At 35.0% G+C, this 20,580-nt stretch overlaps 1 protein-coding gene across 2 annotated transcripts; it reads left to right on the top strand.

Moving 5' to 3' along the window:
- The first annotated feature begins 277 nt into the window (after positions 1-277).
- LOC145727322 (eukaryotic translation initiation factor 4H-like) lies at positions 278-18,425 on the top strand. Of its 2 annotated transcripts, none has more exons than XM_081976870.1 (5): positions 278-543; positions 4,985-5,274; positions 5,324-5,487; positions 11,363-11,558; positions 11,612-18,425. In XM_081976870.1, the coding sequence occupies exons 1-5, from the start codon at positions 506-508 to the stop codon at positions 11,755-11,757; spliced, it is 834 nt and encodes a 277-aa protein (XP_081832996.1). In that variant the 5' UTR covers positions 278-505; the 3' UTR covers positions 11,758-18,425. The 2 variants fall into 2 exon arrangements, with proteins under 2 accessions (XP_081832996.1, XP_081832997.1); XM_081976871.1 differs by lacking the exon at positions 278-543 and adding an exon at positions 1,324-1,602.
- The last annotated feature ends 2,155 nt before the right edge of the window (positions 18,426-20,580 follow it).

Genomic DNA, 20,580 nt, shown 5'->3' with positions numbered 1-20,580 from the left:
ATTGATGGTTTCCAGTGTTTGCACTCATTTCCTTCACCTCTATACATTCCTGCGTCCATGAGTGATACATTTAGGGCTCTCTAAACAGTAGAAAGTCTGTGAATTACCTTTAGTTTCAGTTTTTAGTCTTTACCAACGTATTTTTTATCGTTACAACGTTACAAGATAAGTGGTTCGAACTTAGAAGACAAGAATCGTTTTCAGAGTGTTCCGATTAATTCCGAGCGATCCGAGTGATTTATCGAATTACGCAGCTCATATGTCAAATCTGTCAAAAATTGAAAGTGGCAACCCCCTTTTTGACAGTTGTGTCCTTGCTTTTCCAAGTGAATTTTCTAAAAAAACCACGTTTTATTAATTTTTTTCGAAAGCATCCTTTAAAGAAAGTCGTAAAATTTGTAGTGAAAATCACAAAACGTTCAAAATGAAATGAATTTGCGTGCAGTTTTCATCACACCAGCGTCGCTTGTCATCCAGTTACGCACGCGCTAGTTCAGTGAAAAACATGGCCGGTAGAAGTGCATACGATGACCGGGATAACAGGTAAAATTCGTTTTTTTTACTTTAATAATTACTGGCAAATCGGTCTACGTGATCGGGGATGATTTGCGGATCAGTGGGCCGAGTTTAGAGCCCTTTCCCACCCCCAAGCGGCTGCTTTTTGTGTGAAAACCCGCGCCCGGATAAGGGCACAAGCAAAAGGGCGCACATGCTAAATAACTACCACAAATACAAGCGCATTCCTACCCGGTAATGAGGTTTTTGAGGTGCCCTTGGCCGGGAGGATGATGTTTGTTGATCTTTAATTTATTTTTCCACATAAAACCATGTTATATAAACCATTTACTAGAAAAGGTATTCCAACCTCTAATGCTAAGTTCATTCAGCTTTATTTTACTCCCAAAGAGTATATTTTTCCAAAGTGTTTAGGTACCAACAGTGATGTAAATGCAATAAACTGCTTAATCTGTGTCGAATATGTTCTTGGAGTCATTTAATTTGTTCACTTTCAGAAAATGCCAGTTAAGCTTGATCATATCTCGATTAATTTGATTTTATAGTTTAGGATACTTTTTTTGATATAGTTGGGGATTACAATATTATTTGCTCAGATACTTTAAAATTGGCATTGTAAAGTACCTGCCTTGTACCTACATACTTAGTTGCAATAGTAAGTATTTGGCAGGATTTTCTTATCAGTTGCAACAAAATATGCTTGCATGGTTTTTTTAAATTGTTCACAGTTTTTGTTGTATTTTTGGAGGCATGGCAGTATTTAAAGGCTGTTATGCTGCAGGTATTGTGGTTCACACATATTAGAGTTTGTCCGCAATATGCCAGTTCTTACTAGGGAGATATTTAGTTGCTTTTGATCAGATTGCCAAAAAAGATTCAAATTAGTGCTCCAAATCAAATTCCCAACAATACCCATTCTTGTTGCTGGGCAATCTTTTTACAGTTAAGAAACTTTATCTTCCAACTTGGTTGATACAAAAATTCTTAGTAAACTGCAAATGGTAGGCCACTAAAAAATTAAGAATTTTGGTAAATCTGGAATCTGGATTTACAAGATGAAATGACATAGTATCCTGTATAACACAGGTAGGTACAAACTTGAGTATAAATTAGTGGGTAATACACAAAATTAGGTTTTTTTTGTGTTATTTAAGAGATCAATGAGCTCAGACACTCAGAAAACTCACAAAGTCTATCTAAATTGAAAAATTGCAATTATAATTCCTTTTCTAACAGTTAATATCGAGCTTCTTAATATCTATGCAATTTCATATTTTATAACAGGTTTTAAAGATTTTTTCACTTCATTTTGTTTCTTTTAAAATGCTAAAATTATAGACATGTTGTATGATGTTTTATAAACCATTTCTGTTTAAAAATTAGTAATTTCAAATATCACATTACCACCAGAACGGCACACAGCAATGGAAGTCTTGAGGTTTCCTCTGTTTCTATTACTGTACTGTAAGCTTTTTTGTGGCAATGATGGGAACTTAGCCACTGCTTGCTGATATACATTTTATATTTCTTACCCTAAAGATGGTGGCTAGATGCCACTTTAAAAAGGAATTAATTTGGTATGTAAAATTAAAAGTATTTAATTCCGAAACTTCTGAATTTGCTTAAAACTTATTTCATGTTATTTTGTGTAGTAGTTTAGTTACTACACCATTTCTAACTGTAATTCAGAAATTGTCAATTGCAATTCAGCAAGTAGGTATATCAAGTATAATTCAGTTTAATTTGTAACCTAAATTGTGTTATTTTTTTCATAATATTCATTATATTATAAAAGTATATCAATTTATTAAAGTGCCTTGGAGTTTTAGCTTTGGTAATTTTATCCAAAAATAATGTATTTTATGGAATTGCTTTTGAATGTTCTGAACTTCATTTGATGGTTTCTGAATAGCAGTTCCTTCCTTATTCTGAATTACGCTTGATCTATTCTGAATCTCACTTGGCCTTTTCTGAACTACATTTGAAAATGGTGTAGTTACTATACCTACTGTTTTCGCAAGGCTTTTAGAATTTTTGTCAACTATGATTTTGTTGTAGTTGACAATTGTTATAATGTTTGTAGAAATTGTATTTTTTTGCTCATGAGACTTGCAGCAAACAATACAGACTTAAAAAATTAAAATCGATTTTAGTATGTTACCTGTAGGGGTACTATGTAAGTTTGAAAGTAAGAATAATATTTGATTTAGGTTAACACATTCAGGTAGGTTCCTCCTTGGTCTTCTTTCAAGGATAATTAATGTATGTACTTTCCATATATTTCACAAGAAATTGTCTAAAGGGTAAACTAAAAAACATTTTTTTCAAAATTTCTGTAAGGTAAATCTAAATTCGAATTTTAGTATCTCACAACTTTGGAGTGACCTTTTAGAGTTAGAATGTCATTGAAAAGCTTCTCATACTTTCAGAGGCTTCTGGCATTTTCTTTCAAGTGAGGTCCCAGAAGCTTCTTTAAGTGGCTTCTGTCACTATTAAGTGACATACCAGAGGCTTCTTTGTGATGTTTTAAAAGCTTCTGACACTTTCATAGATTTCTGGCACTTTTAAGTGAGGTCTCAGAAGCATCTGGTACTTTCAAAGGCTTCTGGCACTGACAAGAAATGTTCCAGAGGTTTCTTGCACTGTCAAGTGAGGTTCCAGATGCTTCTGACACTTTTAACTGAAATTTCAGAAGCTTTCTTCTGGCTTTTGGAGCTTTCAAATGATTTCTGACACTTTGAAGTGAGGTTCCAGAAGTATCTGGCACTTTTAAAGGCTTCTGGCACTGACAAGTACTGTTTCAGAAGCTTCTGGCACGTTCAAGTGACGTGTCGGAGGATTCATTCTGGCTTTTGGCGTTTTCAAGTGGCTTCTGCCACTTTCAAGTGACATTTTAAAGGTTTCTGGCATAAGTGAAGTTTTAAAGGCTTGTGGTACCTTCAGAGGTTTCTGGCACTTTCAAATGAGGTCCCAGTCCCAAAAATTACATTACTAAAATACAACTTGAAAATGGCTTCTATTTTCAAGTTGTTTCTGGCATTCTTTCAAGTGATATTTCAGTAGCTTCTGGCACAAGTAAAATTTTAAAAGCTTCTTGTACTTCCAGAGGCTTCTGGCTGTTTCAGAAATGTTTGGCCTTTCCAGGGGAGGTCCCATAAGCATTTGGTACTTTCAGAAGCTTCTGATGCTGACAAGTAATGTTTCAGAGGCTTCTAGCACGTTCAAGTGACATTTTCTGACTTTTGGTGGTTTCTGCAACTGGCAAATGGCTTCTATCACTTTCAAATAGTGTCTGGCACTCTTAAGGTGCTGTCTATCACTTTGAAGTGACATTTCAGTATCTTCTCGCACAAGTGAAATTTTAAAAGCTTCTGATACTTAACAGCAAAATATTGAATTTTCTTAAAGTTTTTGTCTGATTTGCGATCTGAAGAACAGTTCTATTCGCACTCTCATATTGAATACATACATACAGTGTGGCCACTTCTAATCTGTGAAATTGACATCAATTTAGTGATATTATAGATAAAACATGAAATCCAGACCAGACATCAGAATATCAAAGTTTTGCTGATCTGGTCTCGAGCCGTTTTCTGCTGCACTGGCTGTCTCCATTTGTTACAGAATAATTCAGAATTCTCAAATATGTGAATTTTAAAATGTCCATCAGAATCAAATAAGCTCATTTTATAGGTTGGTGTTTTCAAGAAGCTGGAAATAACTTTTTCAAGGAAGTCAATTGCAAGCAAGGCATACACAGTGTTCTACATGAAGTGATAAATATTACTGAACACAACTGATATCAATAAAATCAACGACATTTTGCAAATTATCATGACATTTAACGTCCACATATTGTTAAAAACTGCTTGGAAACATAGTGTCTTTGATGTTGGAAGCATTGAGTTTCTCTGTCTATATCATTAATAGACAATTGCTAATGTAGGTAATTTAATACCAGTGGGTTACTAATACTTGTCAGTGTGTGTGTACTTTCACTACTTTCAGTAATGTAACAATGTTCATTCAATTTTTTAAAATGACAACACTGGGACAACAGACAAGTAGACGTTTCGAATGATAAATGAGAAATGTGACAAATAAAGAAGAAAACGTTAAATTCAAGACATGTTTGGGTTTGGTTGCGCCATACTATTTTTGTTTCTTTTTCCGCGTATGTAAAAGATTCAGTAACTGATAGTTTTCCCATTAATGTCAAAAAAAATAAATCAGAAAGATGTTAACCTGGCGACAGGTGTTTTTTGATTGTTGCTTCATTAGGTATGTAACTCCATCTGTATGAAAGAGGTTGAAATTATGACTGATGAAGGTAGACTGTTGACAAAATAGAGTAACTGTAAAGATAAGGTTATTGATTATTATTTCATTTCTATGTTGTTCTGATTTTGATCATTTTATTACCGTATCACAATAAATATTATTGACCAAAATCGCATTTTTGTTTCAGAGATTTTGGCGGTGGCGGTCGCCGAGGAGGCAGAAAACCTCTCCCTACCGAACCCCCTTTCACCGCATACGTGGGTAACCTACCCACTGGAGTCGTTCAGGGTGATGTTAATCGCATCTTTGAAGGGATGAACGTCAAAAACATCCGTCTGGTTATGGATAAGGAAACTGATCGGTTCAAAGGCTTTTGTTATGTGGAGTTTGACACGCTTGCCGACTTGGAGGCTGCCATCAATCTAAACGGCGAAATCGAAGTGGAGGGAAATATAGTGAAAGTTGACGTTGCTGAAGGTTTGTTGTTCTATCGTGATGGTATCGCTGTGTTACATAAGGCGTTTAGGTAAAAAGAACGATAGAGGTGGCGGTTTTGACCGGGGTGGCCGAGGCGGAAATAGAGGACGCAGTGGAGGCTTTCGAGGTGGAGATCGGCCGCCACATGGAGGATTTAACGATGGTGACTTTGATAGGCGAGGTGGTCCTCCAAGAGGACCTGGAGGCTTTCAGGTAAGGTTTTACTGAAAACACACAGTGTAGGGATTTCAAGAAATCGACGTTTTGAGGTTTATTAATTTTTTTCACCCCAAACTTTTTTTTTGTGTTCCAGCAAAGGAATAACTAGAAATGACATGCCAAATTCTGACATACATAAAGACAAAAGCACATACTAAATAGCTACATTTGTAACTTACCTTTATGAACAGTTTTAAACTTGCAACATTTAACATTACAAAAATGCATCTTTTCAATTGGTGTCTCTGTGTTTGAACTTGTAATGAAGGGAAATCTGTTTAAATGTTCTTTCAGTGACTGGACATAACAGGCATTGCAAATAGATATCCCCATTTTAGTCAGTCACTTGTTCATAAGTCTCACTGTTTTACTAGTTTTCTCATATACACTGTGTGTAAAAAGTCCGGCAACCCTGAATTATTTCGCAAAATATACAACTTATTGAAAAATATCCTATATAAATATTGACGCACTTTAAACGTTTTACCGTTAGGTGACATTCAGGAATATACAGGGTTAGCCACAATATGGCAATGAATTGAGGTTATGTTTTTTCTTATGGAAGGACCATGTTTCAATGACATTTTCTGATTCGCTCTCTTATTCTAATCACATTTCATGTAACATGTTGTATGGTTATCTTAAACAGTTTGGCAGCTATTTAATTAAATAAAAAAAATAAAAAAAATAAAATTAAATTAAATTATTAAATAATATTAAATTAAAATAAATTAAATTAAATAAATTAAATTTAAATTAAATTTAAATTAAATTTAATTTAAATTAAATCTAAATTAAATTTAAATTAAATTTAAATTAAATAAATTAAATTAAATTTAATTTAAATTTTAAATAATTAAATTTAAATTTTATTTTAATTTAGCTCATTGTCAGACAGTTCAAGGGGCACATTTTCAGCATTTAATCAAATAAAAATTTTTTACTTATTTAAAGTGTAGTTTTCTTTAATAATTAAATAGCTGCCAAACTGTTCAAGATAACCATACAACATGTTACATGAAATGTGATCAGAATGAGAGAGCGAATCAGAAAACGTCATTAAAACATGGTCATTCCATAAGAAAAAACATAACCTCAATTCATTGCCATATTGTGGCTCACCCTGTATATTCCTGAATGTCACCTAACGGTAAAACGTTTAAAGTGCGTCAATATTTATATAGGATATTTTTCAATAAGTTGTATATTTTGCGAAATAATTCAGGGTTGCCGGACTTTTTACACACAGTGTATATAAGGTTCAACCTCACTTCCACATGTTTCAGATGGTTGACTAGCCCCAAACCTTAGGTTTCATTTAAGAAAACGACTATTTTATCTGCCTTTATGAACTACCCTTTATATCCAAATGTAGTTTCAAACTATGCATCTCAATATTCTCTAAAACTTTATTTATTTTTTTTTTTTTGAAACAAATCAGATAATTAACTTCACTCTATAGTTGGCTCACCTTGTACATTTTCTGTTAATTTAATTATCATGGGTCTTGCTTTCTCCCCCTGTATAGAGACAGCCAGCGTCTTGCCACATGTAGAGTTAGAGTGTACCCTCTTTAATGAGAGGCTTAATAAAGTTTATTGTGGAGAAGGCTGTGTGTGTTCCTCACCTTCCTCCAATAAGTTAACGCCGGAATAAAACTGTATTTTTTACTCTCTTCTTGTACAGGGTGCTGCATTTTCGGTGGTTTTACGGGGTACAGAGAAAACGGTAATAGATAGAAAAAAAGTAACATGAGTGTTCTGATCTCTTTTTCTGAGCTGAGATGACTGGCGAAAAGTGGGCTGCGCAAACTTCTTTTGTTTCAAAGATACGGGGGGTTTTCGAAAATTGATAATTTTTGAACCTCTTCAGTATTTCAGTTGCTCTTAAAGTTATCAAAACAGGAAAAACGGTTCCCGGTAGAAGTTTTCATGTAGAATCCAATGGCGTAGTCAGTTTTTTTTCTATTCCGTTTAGTTTCTGATATATGACAGATATTTACATTTTTTTAAATGGAACATCCTATATATTTTTACGTCATTTAATTCTGTTGATTTTTACCTTTTCAACGGTGTATTACAAAATATAAGTTTGTAGAGGTTAATCCTGTTATTTTAAAAAAAGACCTTTGCTAAGCTAAAAAAAGGCCAATATCTAAAATACCAAACAAAATCGGAAATCATATAAACTAACACATCAGAAAATTAAATATTTTAAATAAATCTTATTAAAAATCTAAGTTACAAACAGTTCTACCGTCACTTTAATAAGAAAAGTGGCTATTCCTATTTTCTACTATTTTTAAGGTGGAAGTTGAAAAAACTGTTTATAAACGACATGTAGCATGTTAATATGAACATAGCCAAATTTTGTTTCAACTGTGGGTATTTTTATACATATTATTTAGCACTTTTTTGTTAAGGAAACGCTTTTTTTCTAATTACCAAGATTAACGTTTACAAACTTATATGTTTTAAAACACCGGTGAAAAAGTAAAAATCAACAGAATTTAATGAACTAAAAATATATAGGGTATTCCATTTAAAAAAATATAACTTAGTGTCATATGTCAGAAACTAAATGTAATAGAAAAAAACTGACTACGCCATTGGATTCTACGTCAAAACTTCTACCAGAAACCGTTTTTCCTTTTTTGATAACTTTAATAGCAAATGAAATACAGAGGAGGTTCCAAAATGACCAATTTTCAAAAACCCCCCGTATCTTTGAAACAAAAGAAGTTTGCGCCGCCCACTTTTCGCCACTCATCTCAGCTCAGAAAAAGAGATCAGAACACGTATGCTACTTTTTTTCTATCTATTACCGTTTTCTCTGTACCCCGTAAAACCATCGAAAATGCAGCACCCTGTACACCTAAACTGTGTGAACATGAACTTCTTTTTTACGTACCTAAGTTCGAAAAAATGACGGTAATAAGTAGAGTCCGGATTAAAAAGCACTAAAATCGTGAAAAAAACGCTTAATAAGCAAAATTATGTTCCTCAAAAAAACATAAAAATCAGTAAAAAAGCACAAAACTCTTTGAGAGATGCAAATATTTTTACTTTTTTTGAGTTCTAGAAATTTTTTAAAGCTTTTAAACTGCTTTAGAAGCATTTTAGACATAGAGACATTTGGGGTTTTTGGACAGTTTAAAGAGCATATTGAAGGTTCTGGAATGCTTTAGAGGCATATGGAAATACTTGACGGTTCTAGAATTTTTTTGACTGTTTTGATATCTTTTAGGAGCATCTGGACTATTTGAAGAGCATTTGGAATCTTTTAGACTGTTCTAAAAGCTTTTGGAAGCTTCTAGATTGTTTTGAAAGGCTTCCGACTGTTTTAGAAGCATTTTGGTGTTTCTGCAGTGTTTTGAAATCTTTTTAGACTACTTTAGGAACATTGAAGTTTCTGCTTTTAAGGCATTTGAAACCTTGTAGACGGTTCTAGAAACTTTTAAACTGTTTTAAAAGCATACGGAAGCTTTTAGACTGCCTTCAACTTTTTTAAAAGCTTATAGACTAATTGAAGATCATTTGGAAGCCTTTAAAGTGTTCTAACAGCTTTTGGAAACTTCTAGACTGTTTTGGAAGACTTTCGACGGCTTGAGAAACGTTTTGGGAGTTTCTGTAGTGTTTTTTTTTGTAATTCTAACCGTTTTCGAGATGTTTTTCAAAAACTACTTTGATGCACTATTTACCGAAAATTAGTTCAATACTTTAACACCCTGTAGCTTGGTTATTTTTGGGAGTTCAGGGTGGTTCAATCACTCAAACAAATCGTCTTGAACTGCTCTTTTCATTGGTGTAGAGCAAAAAATTGTGTACAGGGTGAGCAAAAATAATGATCCACTAACAATTTTGGTCCATTACGAACAATTTTGCACTCTTGTAGTTTTTATGTAAATCTAACCGTTTTCAAAATATTTTTTAAAAACCACTTTAATTCAGGCGGCGGTCAGTATAGTAGGCCAAGAAAAACCTTAATTTTGACAAAATTTTGGTGCATTTTTCCAAGAAATCGTGAATAACTAGATTATTTGAAACGTACCGTATAGACACATTAAAGGATAGTAAGTGCCTAATGATTAGAGCTATCACGTGACGTTGAGCGGGCACCGCTAACTTGCCCCGTCTGGCCGCAAGAGGGCGTCAGACTTGATTACTTTTCTTCGGACATTTTTCTAAATATCTCGAAAACAGTTTGAGTTAGCAGTGTGAAATTTTTACCATGTATCAAAGCCCCCTATATAACAATTTCATTAAATATAACATTTTACCATACAACTAGATTTTTGACACTTTTAAAGGGGGTTACCCTATACAATTTTTTGAAAATTGTCTATAACTGCCTTAGTTAGTTTTGGTTAATGGTAGAAATGTGACGTGAAGTGTCATTTGTCAAAATATAATTTTTAAGGGTGCCATGTCTTGAAAACTGTTTCTGACTAAAAGTCAGAACTAAAACTGAACTGTTTCGAACTAAATGGCGGCAGTTACAGCAAAACGGGCATCAGATTCGTGTTCTCCATGCCATAATTAGTTAAAATTGCCTTTTTAGACTACTTTAGGAGCATTTAGACAGTGTTTACAGTTTAAAGAGCACTGAAGGTTCTAGACTGTTCTTAACGCATTTAAAACCATGTCGGCCAGTCTAGAAACTTTAGGAAACTGGTCTAGAAGCATACAAAAGCTTTTAGACTGTATTAGAAATCGTTTGAGAGCTTCTATAGATAAGATTTGGAAGCTTTTCGACTGTTCTAAAAGCTTTTGGAAGCTTTTAGACTATTTTGTAAGCTTTTGCATTTTGAAGCTTCTATAGTGTTTTGGAATCTTTTTACACTTTTTAAACTACTTCAGGAGCATTTGGAAATTATTTGGTCAGTTTAAATTTGTAAATTGATACTTACCCATTTTGAAACAGATGTTTCTCAGAAGCCTTTTATATCTCAATACAGTTATTGCAATTGTAAATTAGCTTATTCAACTTAAAACCATACAAAAAATAGCAGCAAATAAGCACAAAAAACTAAATTAAACACAAAAAGAAAAAAGAAGCAAAAAAAGCATTAAAAAATCTCAGTCAAATTACGTGTTTTTGCGTAAATCGTTCACATTAGATGTCAAAGGTTGGTTGCTTTTATTATTTACAAAAAGCAAAATTCCTAGAAACCCGGACTCTAGTAATAAGTAATTTCGTGATTGCAATGCATGTATTGGGATCTCGAAAACGGTAAGAGCTACAGAATCGGTTAAATGGGGAAAGAATTTTATGTGAAACTTATTTCCGGTTTCTAAATTAAATTATCTTTCTCCGTTTTCCGGAAAATTGGGAAAACGTCAGAGGCTGCATTTTAAACACTCTTTAACAAAGCCAACGAGAGTTTTGAAACTCAGACATTATTAAGGCACTTTTTTACGTAGAACACGATGACGTAATTAGAAAAAATCTATCGTCATTGGTTTCTGAGATATGGAGGACACCATCTTAAAGGCGGTTATAATAATTTACAAAGTTATCATCCATATCTCGGAAACCAATGACGATAGATTTTTTCTAATTAGGTCATCGAGTTTTACGTAAAAAAGTGTTTTAATAATGTCTTAGTTTCAGTTGAAGCTTTGTTGAAGAAGGTTTAAAATGCAGCCTCTGACGTTTTTCCAATTTTCCGGAAAACGGAGAAAGATAATTTAATTTGGAAACCGGAAATAAGTTTCACATAAAATTCTCTAAAACTTTCCCCATTTCACCGACTCTGTAGCTCTTACCGTTTTCGAGATTTCATCACCAATTTGGACCACACTGTATACAACAATTTAAACATGGATACAAACCTCAGATAAATCTTTAATAGGACTTTTCGTTGTAGGATGGTGGTCGAGGTGGTAACCGAGGCAACTATGGCAACTTTACCGCCGAAGAGGGTGGATGGGGAGGCCCGAAAGGCGGACCAAGGGGCGGCCCTGGTGGCCCCGGCGGCAACTTTACCAGCGCCCCAAGAAGAGGAGGTGGCGCTGGCGGTGGCCCCGATAGAAAGTTTGAAGATTTACCCCCTGCAACTCCTGGTAAGTTTCCACCAAAAACGTGATAAATTCGTTTTCTACAGGCGATCTTACAGACACATCCGGACGGCCGAGGCTAAAACTGTTACCGCGCACGGTCAAGGATCCGGTAAACAGTGTGGCGGCGTCCGAGCGGAACGCGGCTATTTTTGGAGGTGCGAAGCCCCGCGAAGAAAACCTGGCGGAGCCTCGCGTGGAGTAAACTTTCACTCAAAGTGGCACTCTTTTTGACTGGAAAGTGACAAGGCGATTTTTTAAGTGTGTGTGTGGGGGGTGGGGGGGTCTAATTTGTGAACTCAAAGGGACTTTATCTAAATGAGTTTGTGTAGACGTCATTGAAGATTAGAAATTATTCTTATTTCGTTTGCTGATGACTCTTGTAAGGTAAGATCCCGTCAGTTTTGGTTCAATGGTTATTTTTACTCCATTGACATATTCACGGAAGGTAGTTGGTACCATTTTCAATCCAACACTGTTTACACAACAAAATGTTTTGGTAATTGTTTTCTGATACTCTCTGGAAATATTTGGTTCTGATTTACTGGATTTTTTGTCCATTTTATATGATTAGTTGAGAGTTATTAAATTAAAACATATTTTGAAAAATATTCTACTCAGTGCAAGCACGCTGAGACTATTCATATTGAGAAACGCAAGTAAATAATGATCTACCCTACGAATATTTTATGCAAGTTACATGTTTTGCCTTTATTTTAATATTTTGACTTTTCTTGAGATATTTACAAGAAATAATGTCAGTCAATAGGTTGAATTCACTGGTAGGTATAATTACATTATAATGTGACGTTAATATGGAAGAAAAGCACTTCAAGAGTGTTTTTTTTTTAAAAGCAGGTAAGTTACATTAACTGTAATACAGCTTTTCGGGTTTATTTCAGTATTTTTGGCATGTTTTACACTACTGAAATACAGACAAAAACCAACCAATTCAGTTTTACCTCAAACAACACTCTCTGGACTGTTGGAGTGATTAATTTTTACAAATTTTACTTCCAAACACTATTAACCAAGTGGTCAATAAACTATTGAATAGTTTGATACTGGGTTGGACATTTTTTCCTCACTTTTTGTGGAATCCTTGGTTTTTGTATAACTAACAAGGTCCAATTGTCACAGAATGTGCAAGTCCTTAATAAATAATTCGATTTCTTCATACGTTTCAAGCCTTTTTAGATATCTATACCTAATTAGCGTTTACATCAAGAACTTTTTTTGGATTTTGTCCGGTTGTTTCTTCTACACGTTTCCCAGGTGTAGAATAATATAGAAAATGTCATAAAAGTGTTGCTGCTTAATAAATGCGGATAATCCGCTATCAGTCCACTTTGGACTCCATGATATCGATTGAATGTTTATTTGAGTAAACCGACATACAGTAGGTATCATAGAAACCAGAGTGGGCTGATTGCGGCAGCACAGTCTCTTCTAAACTCCCTGAAAACCCTTTTCGGTTTCATCACTATTGATGGTAAATTTAAAATTTACTTTTGAAAAATGAAGTAGTAGGTTGATAGGTTTTTGATGAAGTAATATTAAAAGAGCGAAATATGTTGAGAAAAAAGTTCCAGAGACATTTTGGGGAGTAGAGAATAAATTGTGAGTCACAAATCGCCGGTACACAAGAAAATCGGGATAATTCAAAAAAACATGAAAGTTTTTTGTATTAAAATATCACTTTTATTTTAAATCCTACACTTGTTAAGTAATAATACAGAAAACATCAGAATAAATCGCAAGCGTTATTTGAGACCCAGATAGCTACCAGACTAAACCTACACTTTTAAACAGTTCTACGGTAGAATTTGTTTACTTTGAGTTATGTCGGTTTTGTTGAGTGCCTGCGAAATGTAGACGCTCCGCGATCAGTCCACTTTGGACTCCATGATATGGATTGAGTGTTAACTTTTGAAAATCAACATACAGCCTGATCATAGAAACCACAGTGGGCTGATTGCGGCAGCACAGTTTCTTCTAAACTCCCTGGAAAAGCTCTGGGACACTTCTGTGTCATATTTGTTATGCAAGTTACCTGATTTTAGTGTTAACAGAAAACTTTACTCAATGACAACCCTCCCCTGAAATAGAATATGGTATTTCTGGGTTTTTGGTAAATCTACTAAAAGTGTGAAAAAGTGTTTCAGTGATATTTTAGGAAGTATAGAAGAAACTGTGGGTTACGATACTTTGCGATCAGTCCACTTTGGACTCCATGATATGGATTGAGTGTTGACTTTAGAAAATCAACATCCAGCCTGATCATAGAAACCAAAGTGGGCTGATTGCGGCACCACAGTTTCTTCTAAACTCCCTGGAAAAGCTCTGTTACACTTCCGTGTCATATTTGTTCTGCAAATTACATGAATGTGGTGTTGACAGAAGACTTTACTTAATGACAACCCTGCCCTGAAGTAGTAGACTTCTGGGGTTTTGATAAACTTACTTCTAGAAGTGTGAAAAATGTCGTTAAAGTGTTATTACAGTGATATTTTGGGAAGTATAGAACAAACTGTAAGTCACAATTGTTGATATTCCGCCATCAGTCCACTTTGGACTCCATGATATGGGTTGAGTGTTAACTTGAGAAAATCAACATCCAGCCTGATCATAGAAACCAAAGTGGGCTGATTGCGGCAGCACAGTTTCTTCTAAACTTCCTGGAAAAACTCGGTGACACTTCCGTGTCATATTTGTTATGGAAATTACATGAATTTGGTGTTGACAGAAGACTTTACTCAATGACAGTTTTGACCTGAAATAGTTAATTTCTGGGTTTTTGATGAACGTATTCTAAAAGTGTGAAAAGTTGTTACAGTGATATTTTAGGAAGTATAGAGGAAACTGTGGGTTATGATATTTCGCGATCAGTCCACTTTGGACTCCATGATATGGATTGAGTGTTGACTTTAGAAAATCAACATAGAGCCTGATCATAGAAACCACAGTGGGCTGATTGCGGCACCACAGTTTCTTCTAAGCTCCTTGGAAAAGCTGTGTGACACATCCGTGTCATATTTGTTATGCAAATTACATGAATTTGGAGTTGACAGAAAACCTTACTCAATGACAATCTTGACCTGAAATAGTAGATTTCTGGGTTTTTAATAAACTTACTTCTAAAAGTGTGAAAAATGTCGTGAAGTAGCATAGAACAAACTGTGAGTCACAATTGTAGATATTCCGCCATCAGTCCACTTTGGACTCCATGATATGGGTTGAGTGTTAACTTGAGAAAATCAACATCCAGCCTGATCATAGAAACCAAAGTGGGCTGATTGCGGTAGCACAGTTTCTTCTAAACTAATCAGAAATTCTATAACACCGTGTCATTTTTGTTGAACCAGTTTGATGAAAATCGTTTCTTAAATGAATTTCTGATTTTCCTAAAAGTCCTACAAAGTTGATATTAGCTTATAAGCCAAGATGAAGAAACTAAAAATTTATATTACTTATTGCAAATATCACATATTTCAACTTTCAACAACATGGCTGAACTGAAATTTTTGGCTTTTGATGAACTGGGACAACTGTCATAGAAGTTGTTTGTACAGTTAATACTAATTTCTAAATCTGTTAAAACCAAGTTTGTAAAACTACCAAAATGATCTGGGACAACAAGGGATACTGTATGTAAATCTGCACCAACAGAAAGTAATTAAATACCTCTGATACCAAAGGAATAAAAGGTCATACTAAACTACTTTGGGACGATAAAATTCAGTTCAGTTTTCCACTTAAAATCGATCGCATGTCGATTTCTTGGGCATTTGAAGTTGACGCCAATGGGCAAAATTAATGGCAGTTCTGAGTGGGAAAGTCAAAGACTAAATAAAAGTTTCTTGTTTGGAAACACTTACATACATAACAAATAACATTAAGAAGAACGTATTGGAGCAAGCTTCATTTTAATTACATTACTTGGCGGGAAAAACCATTCAAATCAAATGTTGAGAGGATATACTGGTGAAAACACTTCCATATGCAATAATTGCAGAAAATGTTCAAGAATAAGCCATATGTGTGCGAACTGACAGTGGTGAAAAACAACATGAATACGTTAAAAAGCATACACTTTGTATACAATATAAATTAGCTTACCTACAATCTTATCCAGATTTTTTTTAAAAACAATTTGCTGGTTGAAAATGTGGTTGATCATAAAGGAAAGGAATCTTATCACAAATGTTTAACTTGTAAAGAGACTTTTGATGTACTTTGCGAAGTAAAATTCCACCAACACGAAGAAACATGCAAGTCATTCTGCGAGAGGTGTAGTCGACAACTTGGCACTAAGCTTGCCATTGTGATCCATGTTTTTTTTGGAATTCTACAACTTGGACGGATATGAGGAGCACCAAAAGAGTTGTCTTAGAGAAACCGTTGTATCGTTAGTTGATTTGAATAGATCAGACTCAAATTTACCTTCAATGCATCAGAAAAGTGAAGCACCCAATCTACATCTTTAGTGAGGACAATATTCCTGAGAAAGCAAAATGTTATTGCAAGTACTGTAATATAGATTTTCATTCACATTCTAACTTCAACAATCATTTGACAACTAACTTAGACGACCAACAGTGCGGATGCAATTATAAATGCTACACAACTCCAAAATGTATTGCGAACAGTAATTAAGATTCACACGGATGAAAAGCCTTTCAAATGTCACTCTAGTGAAAAATCATTTAAATGTAAAGAACGTGATTCAAATCCAATTAATTTGGACAAACTTCTACGAAATTTAACTGGAGAGAACCTTTACAGAAGCCAGGAATGTTCCAGATTATTCATTTGCAAACTCACACCAGTGAAAACTTATTTAAAGAGGGTAGTCAATGTAGTTCAGTTCCAACTAACTACTGTTTTTGAGAAATCTTACAATTGACGGGTTTAGGACGAGAGTAAGACAGTGCAAAATGTATAGCAATGATAACTGAGAGAAGCAATCAGGCTAGAAACGTATGAAGAAATATAAAGAAGTAGTTCTGAGTGGTAGAAGAATCAAAGCCCAAATACAAAATAGACAACATTTATTCATTGACTCTTAAACTCTGCAAACTTCTTTCATTTTTCTCAAGTTGGCTCTAGATGTTTGGAGAATCTAACATAACCCGGAGAAGTGCAGTTGACGACCTTTTGGTGATCTGGATTGTTAAGGATACTTCCGTCTAGGGCTGCCAAATGCCTCTACTTCTTCCAGAAGGTTCTCTAGTCTCGAAGGTGACTCTACTAACGATTAGTAGAGCCAAAACGAACGCAAAAACGAAAGAAATTCAAGTTTTTATTTTGACGACACTGTCAATCAGTTGCCTGTTCCATCCATAAGCACAGCATAACGTAACACAAGAGTTTACCCAGTTTCAACTTTTGTGTTGTGCGCTTTTGCTTCTGTACTTGTGTCCTAGGAATGAGTTTTTGCATGGTAAAGAAGAATCCTTCTTCGTTGACAATATTCAAATGTCATTCAATTTTTCTCTCTCCTGCTTTCTCTTATTTTATTGTTATTGTTAGACGGTGAGTATTCTTCGATTAGATTCTACGCAGGGACCCCCCGATTTCTTAACTTTTTTTGGACTTAACCATTCACTTAATTCCAGTGTTTCTGAGAGAATTTCTATGAAATTTGAAGATAAGTTTCCCCCAACTCAAACTTAGTTTATGTCTGTATCTCTGTAAGTGTTGGTGAAAGTTGAGCCTGGCATGTGTGGCCCACATGCGCGGTGCTTTCAAAAGCTGGACAGTTTCTATATTATGGTAATTTTTTGTAATCTTCTGCACTGAGTAAATATTTTTCAATATTCTTTAGTAGATTAAAGGTTTATTCTCGCTTAAATAAGGAAGTTTCTACTCCTAAAATCCCCTTAGGTTGTCAGTTCAACCCCCTTTCCTCTAACCCAAGAACACCACCAATCCTTAAATTACCAGAATGTGCGATTCTGGCTGCTTCCAAAACCCAAACTAGCATCAATCCCTTCATTCACCTTCTGGATTTTTTTATTTTGTTTTTATATAAATCACTAGTTGCTTAAGTAGTTTTGTCACTATGTGACCCCTATTTTTATGTTATTTGTAAATTATTCCGGATTCGGTTTGCTAGTGTGAGTGGTTTTTCTTACGTATTAGTGTAAGCACGCTTGTTTATTCCGCTTTGTATTGATGACGTCTTTTTAAGTGACAAACTTACGAGTATAACGTGCTTTTGAGTTTGTTTATTTCATTTATAATTGCGCGTGTTTTTTGAGTTTTTTTTTTTGTATAACTATCTCCGTGATTAACAAAATGAAGGCTGTAAACAAAATAATCAAGGTGCGCTTCGTAATATATGACGTTGTGTGAAAACATTTAAAAAAAGGCATTTACGGTGTTTTCTTGATGCTTTCTTCCTACTCTGTGCTGTATAAAAATTGTTTATATTAAGCTAGTTTAAATGGAGGAATAATAACTTTTGCCGTTTGCAATAACGTTACTATTTGTTGTTTATTATTACGACTTAAAAATGGATAGTAGTATTTGGTTGTTATAAACTTTTTTCTTAAAATCCGCATTAAGAGTTGTTCAGTAAACTTCAATGGTATTCCAGATCAGAGTGAGTGGCTGATGATTTGTAGCAGGAAAATTGTAATAAATGTAATTTTCAAAGTTCTCTACAGTTTTGAAAACATGGAAAACGTGGCGTCGTTGCAAAGTTTCGTCCCCCGTTTTTCTATTGTATCTACGTAACGTGTATATTATTACCTCGAAAGTTTGCATTTGACGCCGGAGGACACTTTTTACACTACAAAAGTGTAATCGGTGTTGTCTCAATATCGTGTAATATATTTAATTATTAATAAATAAATCGATTCAAAAATATATCTTTTTTTTAATATTAAGTTTTTCCGAAAAAATTGGAAAATATGAAAATTGAAAAATAATTAGTTTTTTACATTTTTGTACTATTAACTTCAAGGTATTTAATCAGTTGAGGTTAATTTTGAAAATAAAAAAAATCAGAAGATCACCCTTGAAAATTCTTCAGACCTCTAACCTGAAACGTTCCTGAGATATTAAGCAAAAAACTAGAATCAACTTTGACGCCCTCTAGCGGCTAAATGGGACAACTTAGCCGTGCCCATCATTTTTGTACTATTAACCTGAAGGTATTTAAGCAGTTGAGGTTAATTTTAAAAATAAAAAATTTTCTGAAAAAAATCAGAAGGTTCATATCCCTTGAAAATTCTTGACAATTCAAGTTTTTAATTTTTCAAGGTCAAACGGTGCATGGTACCCAAAAAGTGTATAGAAGGTAAAAGTTGCATCCTATCGAGGTGCAGTTGTGGTAAAAGCTTCAGACCTCTAACCTGAAACGTTCCTGAGATATTGAGCAAAAACTGCAAAAAGCGAGAGTCAAATTTGACGCCCTCTAGCGGCTAAATGGAACAACTTAGCCGTGTCCGCTCAACGTCACGTGATAGCCCCGTTCATTAGCTTTCTTTTGTTATACGGTGGTTTTCTACATGGCGTTTCAAATAATCGAATTATGGACGATTTTCTGGAAAAGTGCACGGAATTTTAATCTAAATTAGGGATTTTTTGGGCCTACTATACTAACGGTGACCATTTTGGATTTTCCTTAATCAAAGTAATTTTTTTAACTAATTTGAACCTGGGGAACACAAATCTGACGTGCATTTTGCTCTAACTGGCACCGTTTCGGAGATTTGGTTGAATTATGTCAATTTTGACACTTTAGGGCGTGCACCCTTGCAAAATGACATTTTGACAAATAACACTTTACGTCATTTTTGTACTATTAACTTGAAGGTATTTAAGCTGTTGAGGTTAATTTTGAAAATAAAAAAAATTCTGAAAAAAATCAGAATTTATCACCCGTGAAAATTCTTGACAATTCTAGTTTTTAATTTTTCAAAGTCAAACGGTGCATGATACCCAAAAAGTGTATAGAAGGTAAAAGTTGCATCCTATCGAGGTGCAGTTGTGGTAAAAACTTCAGACCTCTAACCTGAAACGTTCCTGAGATATTGAGCAAAAACTGCAAAAAGCGAGAATCAATTTTGACGCTCTCTAGCGGCTTTACGGGGAAACTTAGCCGTGCCCGCTCAACGTCACGTGATAGCCCGGTTCATTAGCTTTCTTTTGTTATACGGTGGTTTTTTACAGGGCGTTCAAATAAGCGAGTTATGGACGATTTTCTGGAAAAGTGCACCAAAATTTCGCTCAAATTGGGAATCTCTGCTTTCGAGGAGGGCTGCTAGAGCAAAAACAATTGAATATCGATAGAAACATTTTACATCAAGTACACTGTATACTGATGGATTATCTAGGAATAAAGTATAGGTATATGCAAATATCCACCGCTTTTACATCTCTGTCTCAATCATTAACGTTCTTCTGGGCCTTCCTGATGAGTTACCTCTGTGGATACGTAGGAAGGCCGCTCCGGCGTTGCAGAGGGTGGAATGCGGCTCTACATGGTGGAATTTACTCATTCCAATCCTGGGGGCAAAGGTGGTAACACCTGACGTAAGACTTAGGTCGGAAAGAAAGTTTAAGGTAGAAATCCCAACCAGGGAAAGTTGGGGTAGTAGGTCTGTAACTTTTCGAGAAAGGGTGCAAAGCTGGTACACCGATGGCTCAAATACTCCCAATACGGGATGGTACGGGGCGGGAGTGTACCAACAAGACACCAAGAAGGCGGCATATTTTTCTCTGTGGGGTGGACGACCATCTTTCAGGCGGAAAGTGTGTCCTGCGAGGTCCAAAGAAGAGATGCTTGAAAGCAAACGAATTGACCACAAATGTTCAGCACCTTGCAGAAATGCTAGAGAGCGCACTACGAAATTTGCGGAAGAAACTGGAGGTGTGTTTAATGGAACCGATTCAGAAACACCCTGGGACTTAGCTCCACCTCCTGGCTACTACATCCCTGAAGACGTATTACCTAGAGAAACCATTCCAGATTGGGCAGAGACTTCCAGACCGGAAACTCCGTCTTTGTTGGATATGG

Source organism: Ips typographus, linkage group LG3 (genome assembly GCF_016097725.1).
Source record: "Ips typographus isolate SLU linkage group LG3, UJ_Ityp_2.0, whole genome shotgun sequence".
In the NCBI taxonomy this organism is placed as follows: domain Eukaryota; kingdom Metazoa; phylum Arthropoda; class Insecta; order Coleoptera; family Curculionidae; genus Ips; species Ips typographus.
Note: the sequence above shows the minus strand (reverse complement) of the source record. Positions and strands in the feature narration are given on the sequence as shown.

Coding starts and splice junctions, on each gene's coding strand:
- LOC145727322 (XM_081976870.1), top strand. CDS start 506: ATGGCCGGTAGAAGTGCATACGATGACCGGGATAACAG. Junction 5,275..5,323: donor GAAAGTTGACGTTGCTGAAG/GTTTGTTGTTCT, acceptor TAAGGCGTTTAG/GTAAAAAGAACGATAGAGGT. Junction 11,559..11,611: donor TTTACCCCCTGCAACTCCTG/GTAAGTTTCCAC, acceptor GCGATCTTACAG/ACACATCCGGACGGCCGAGG.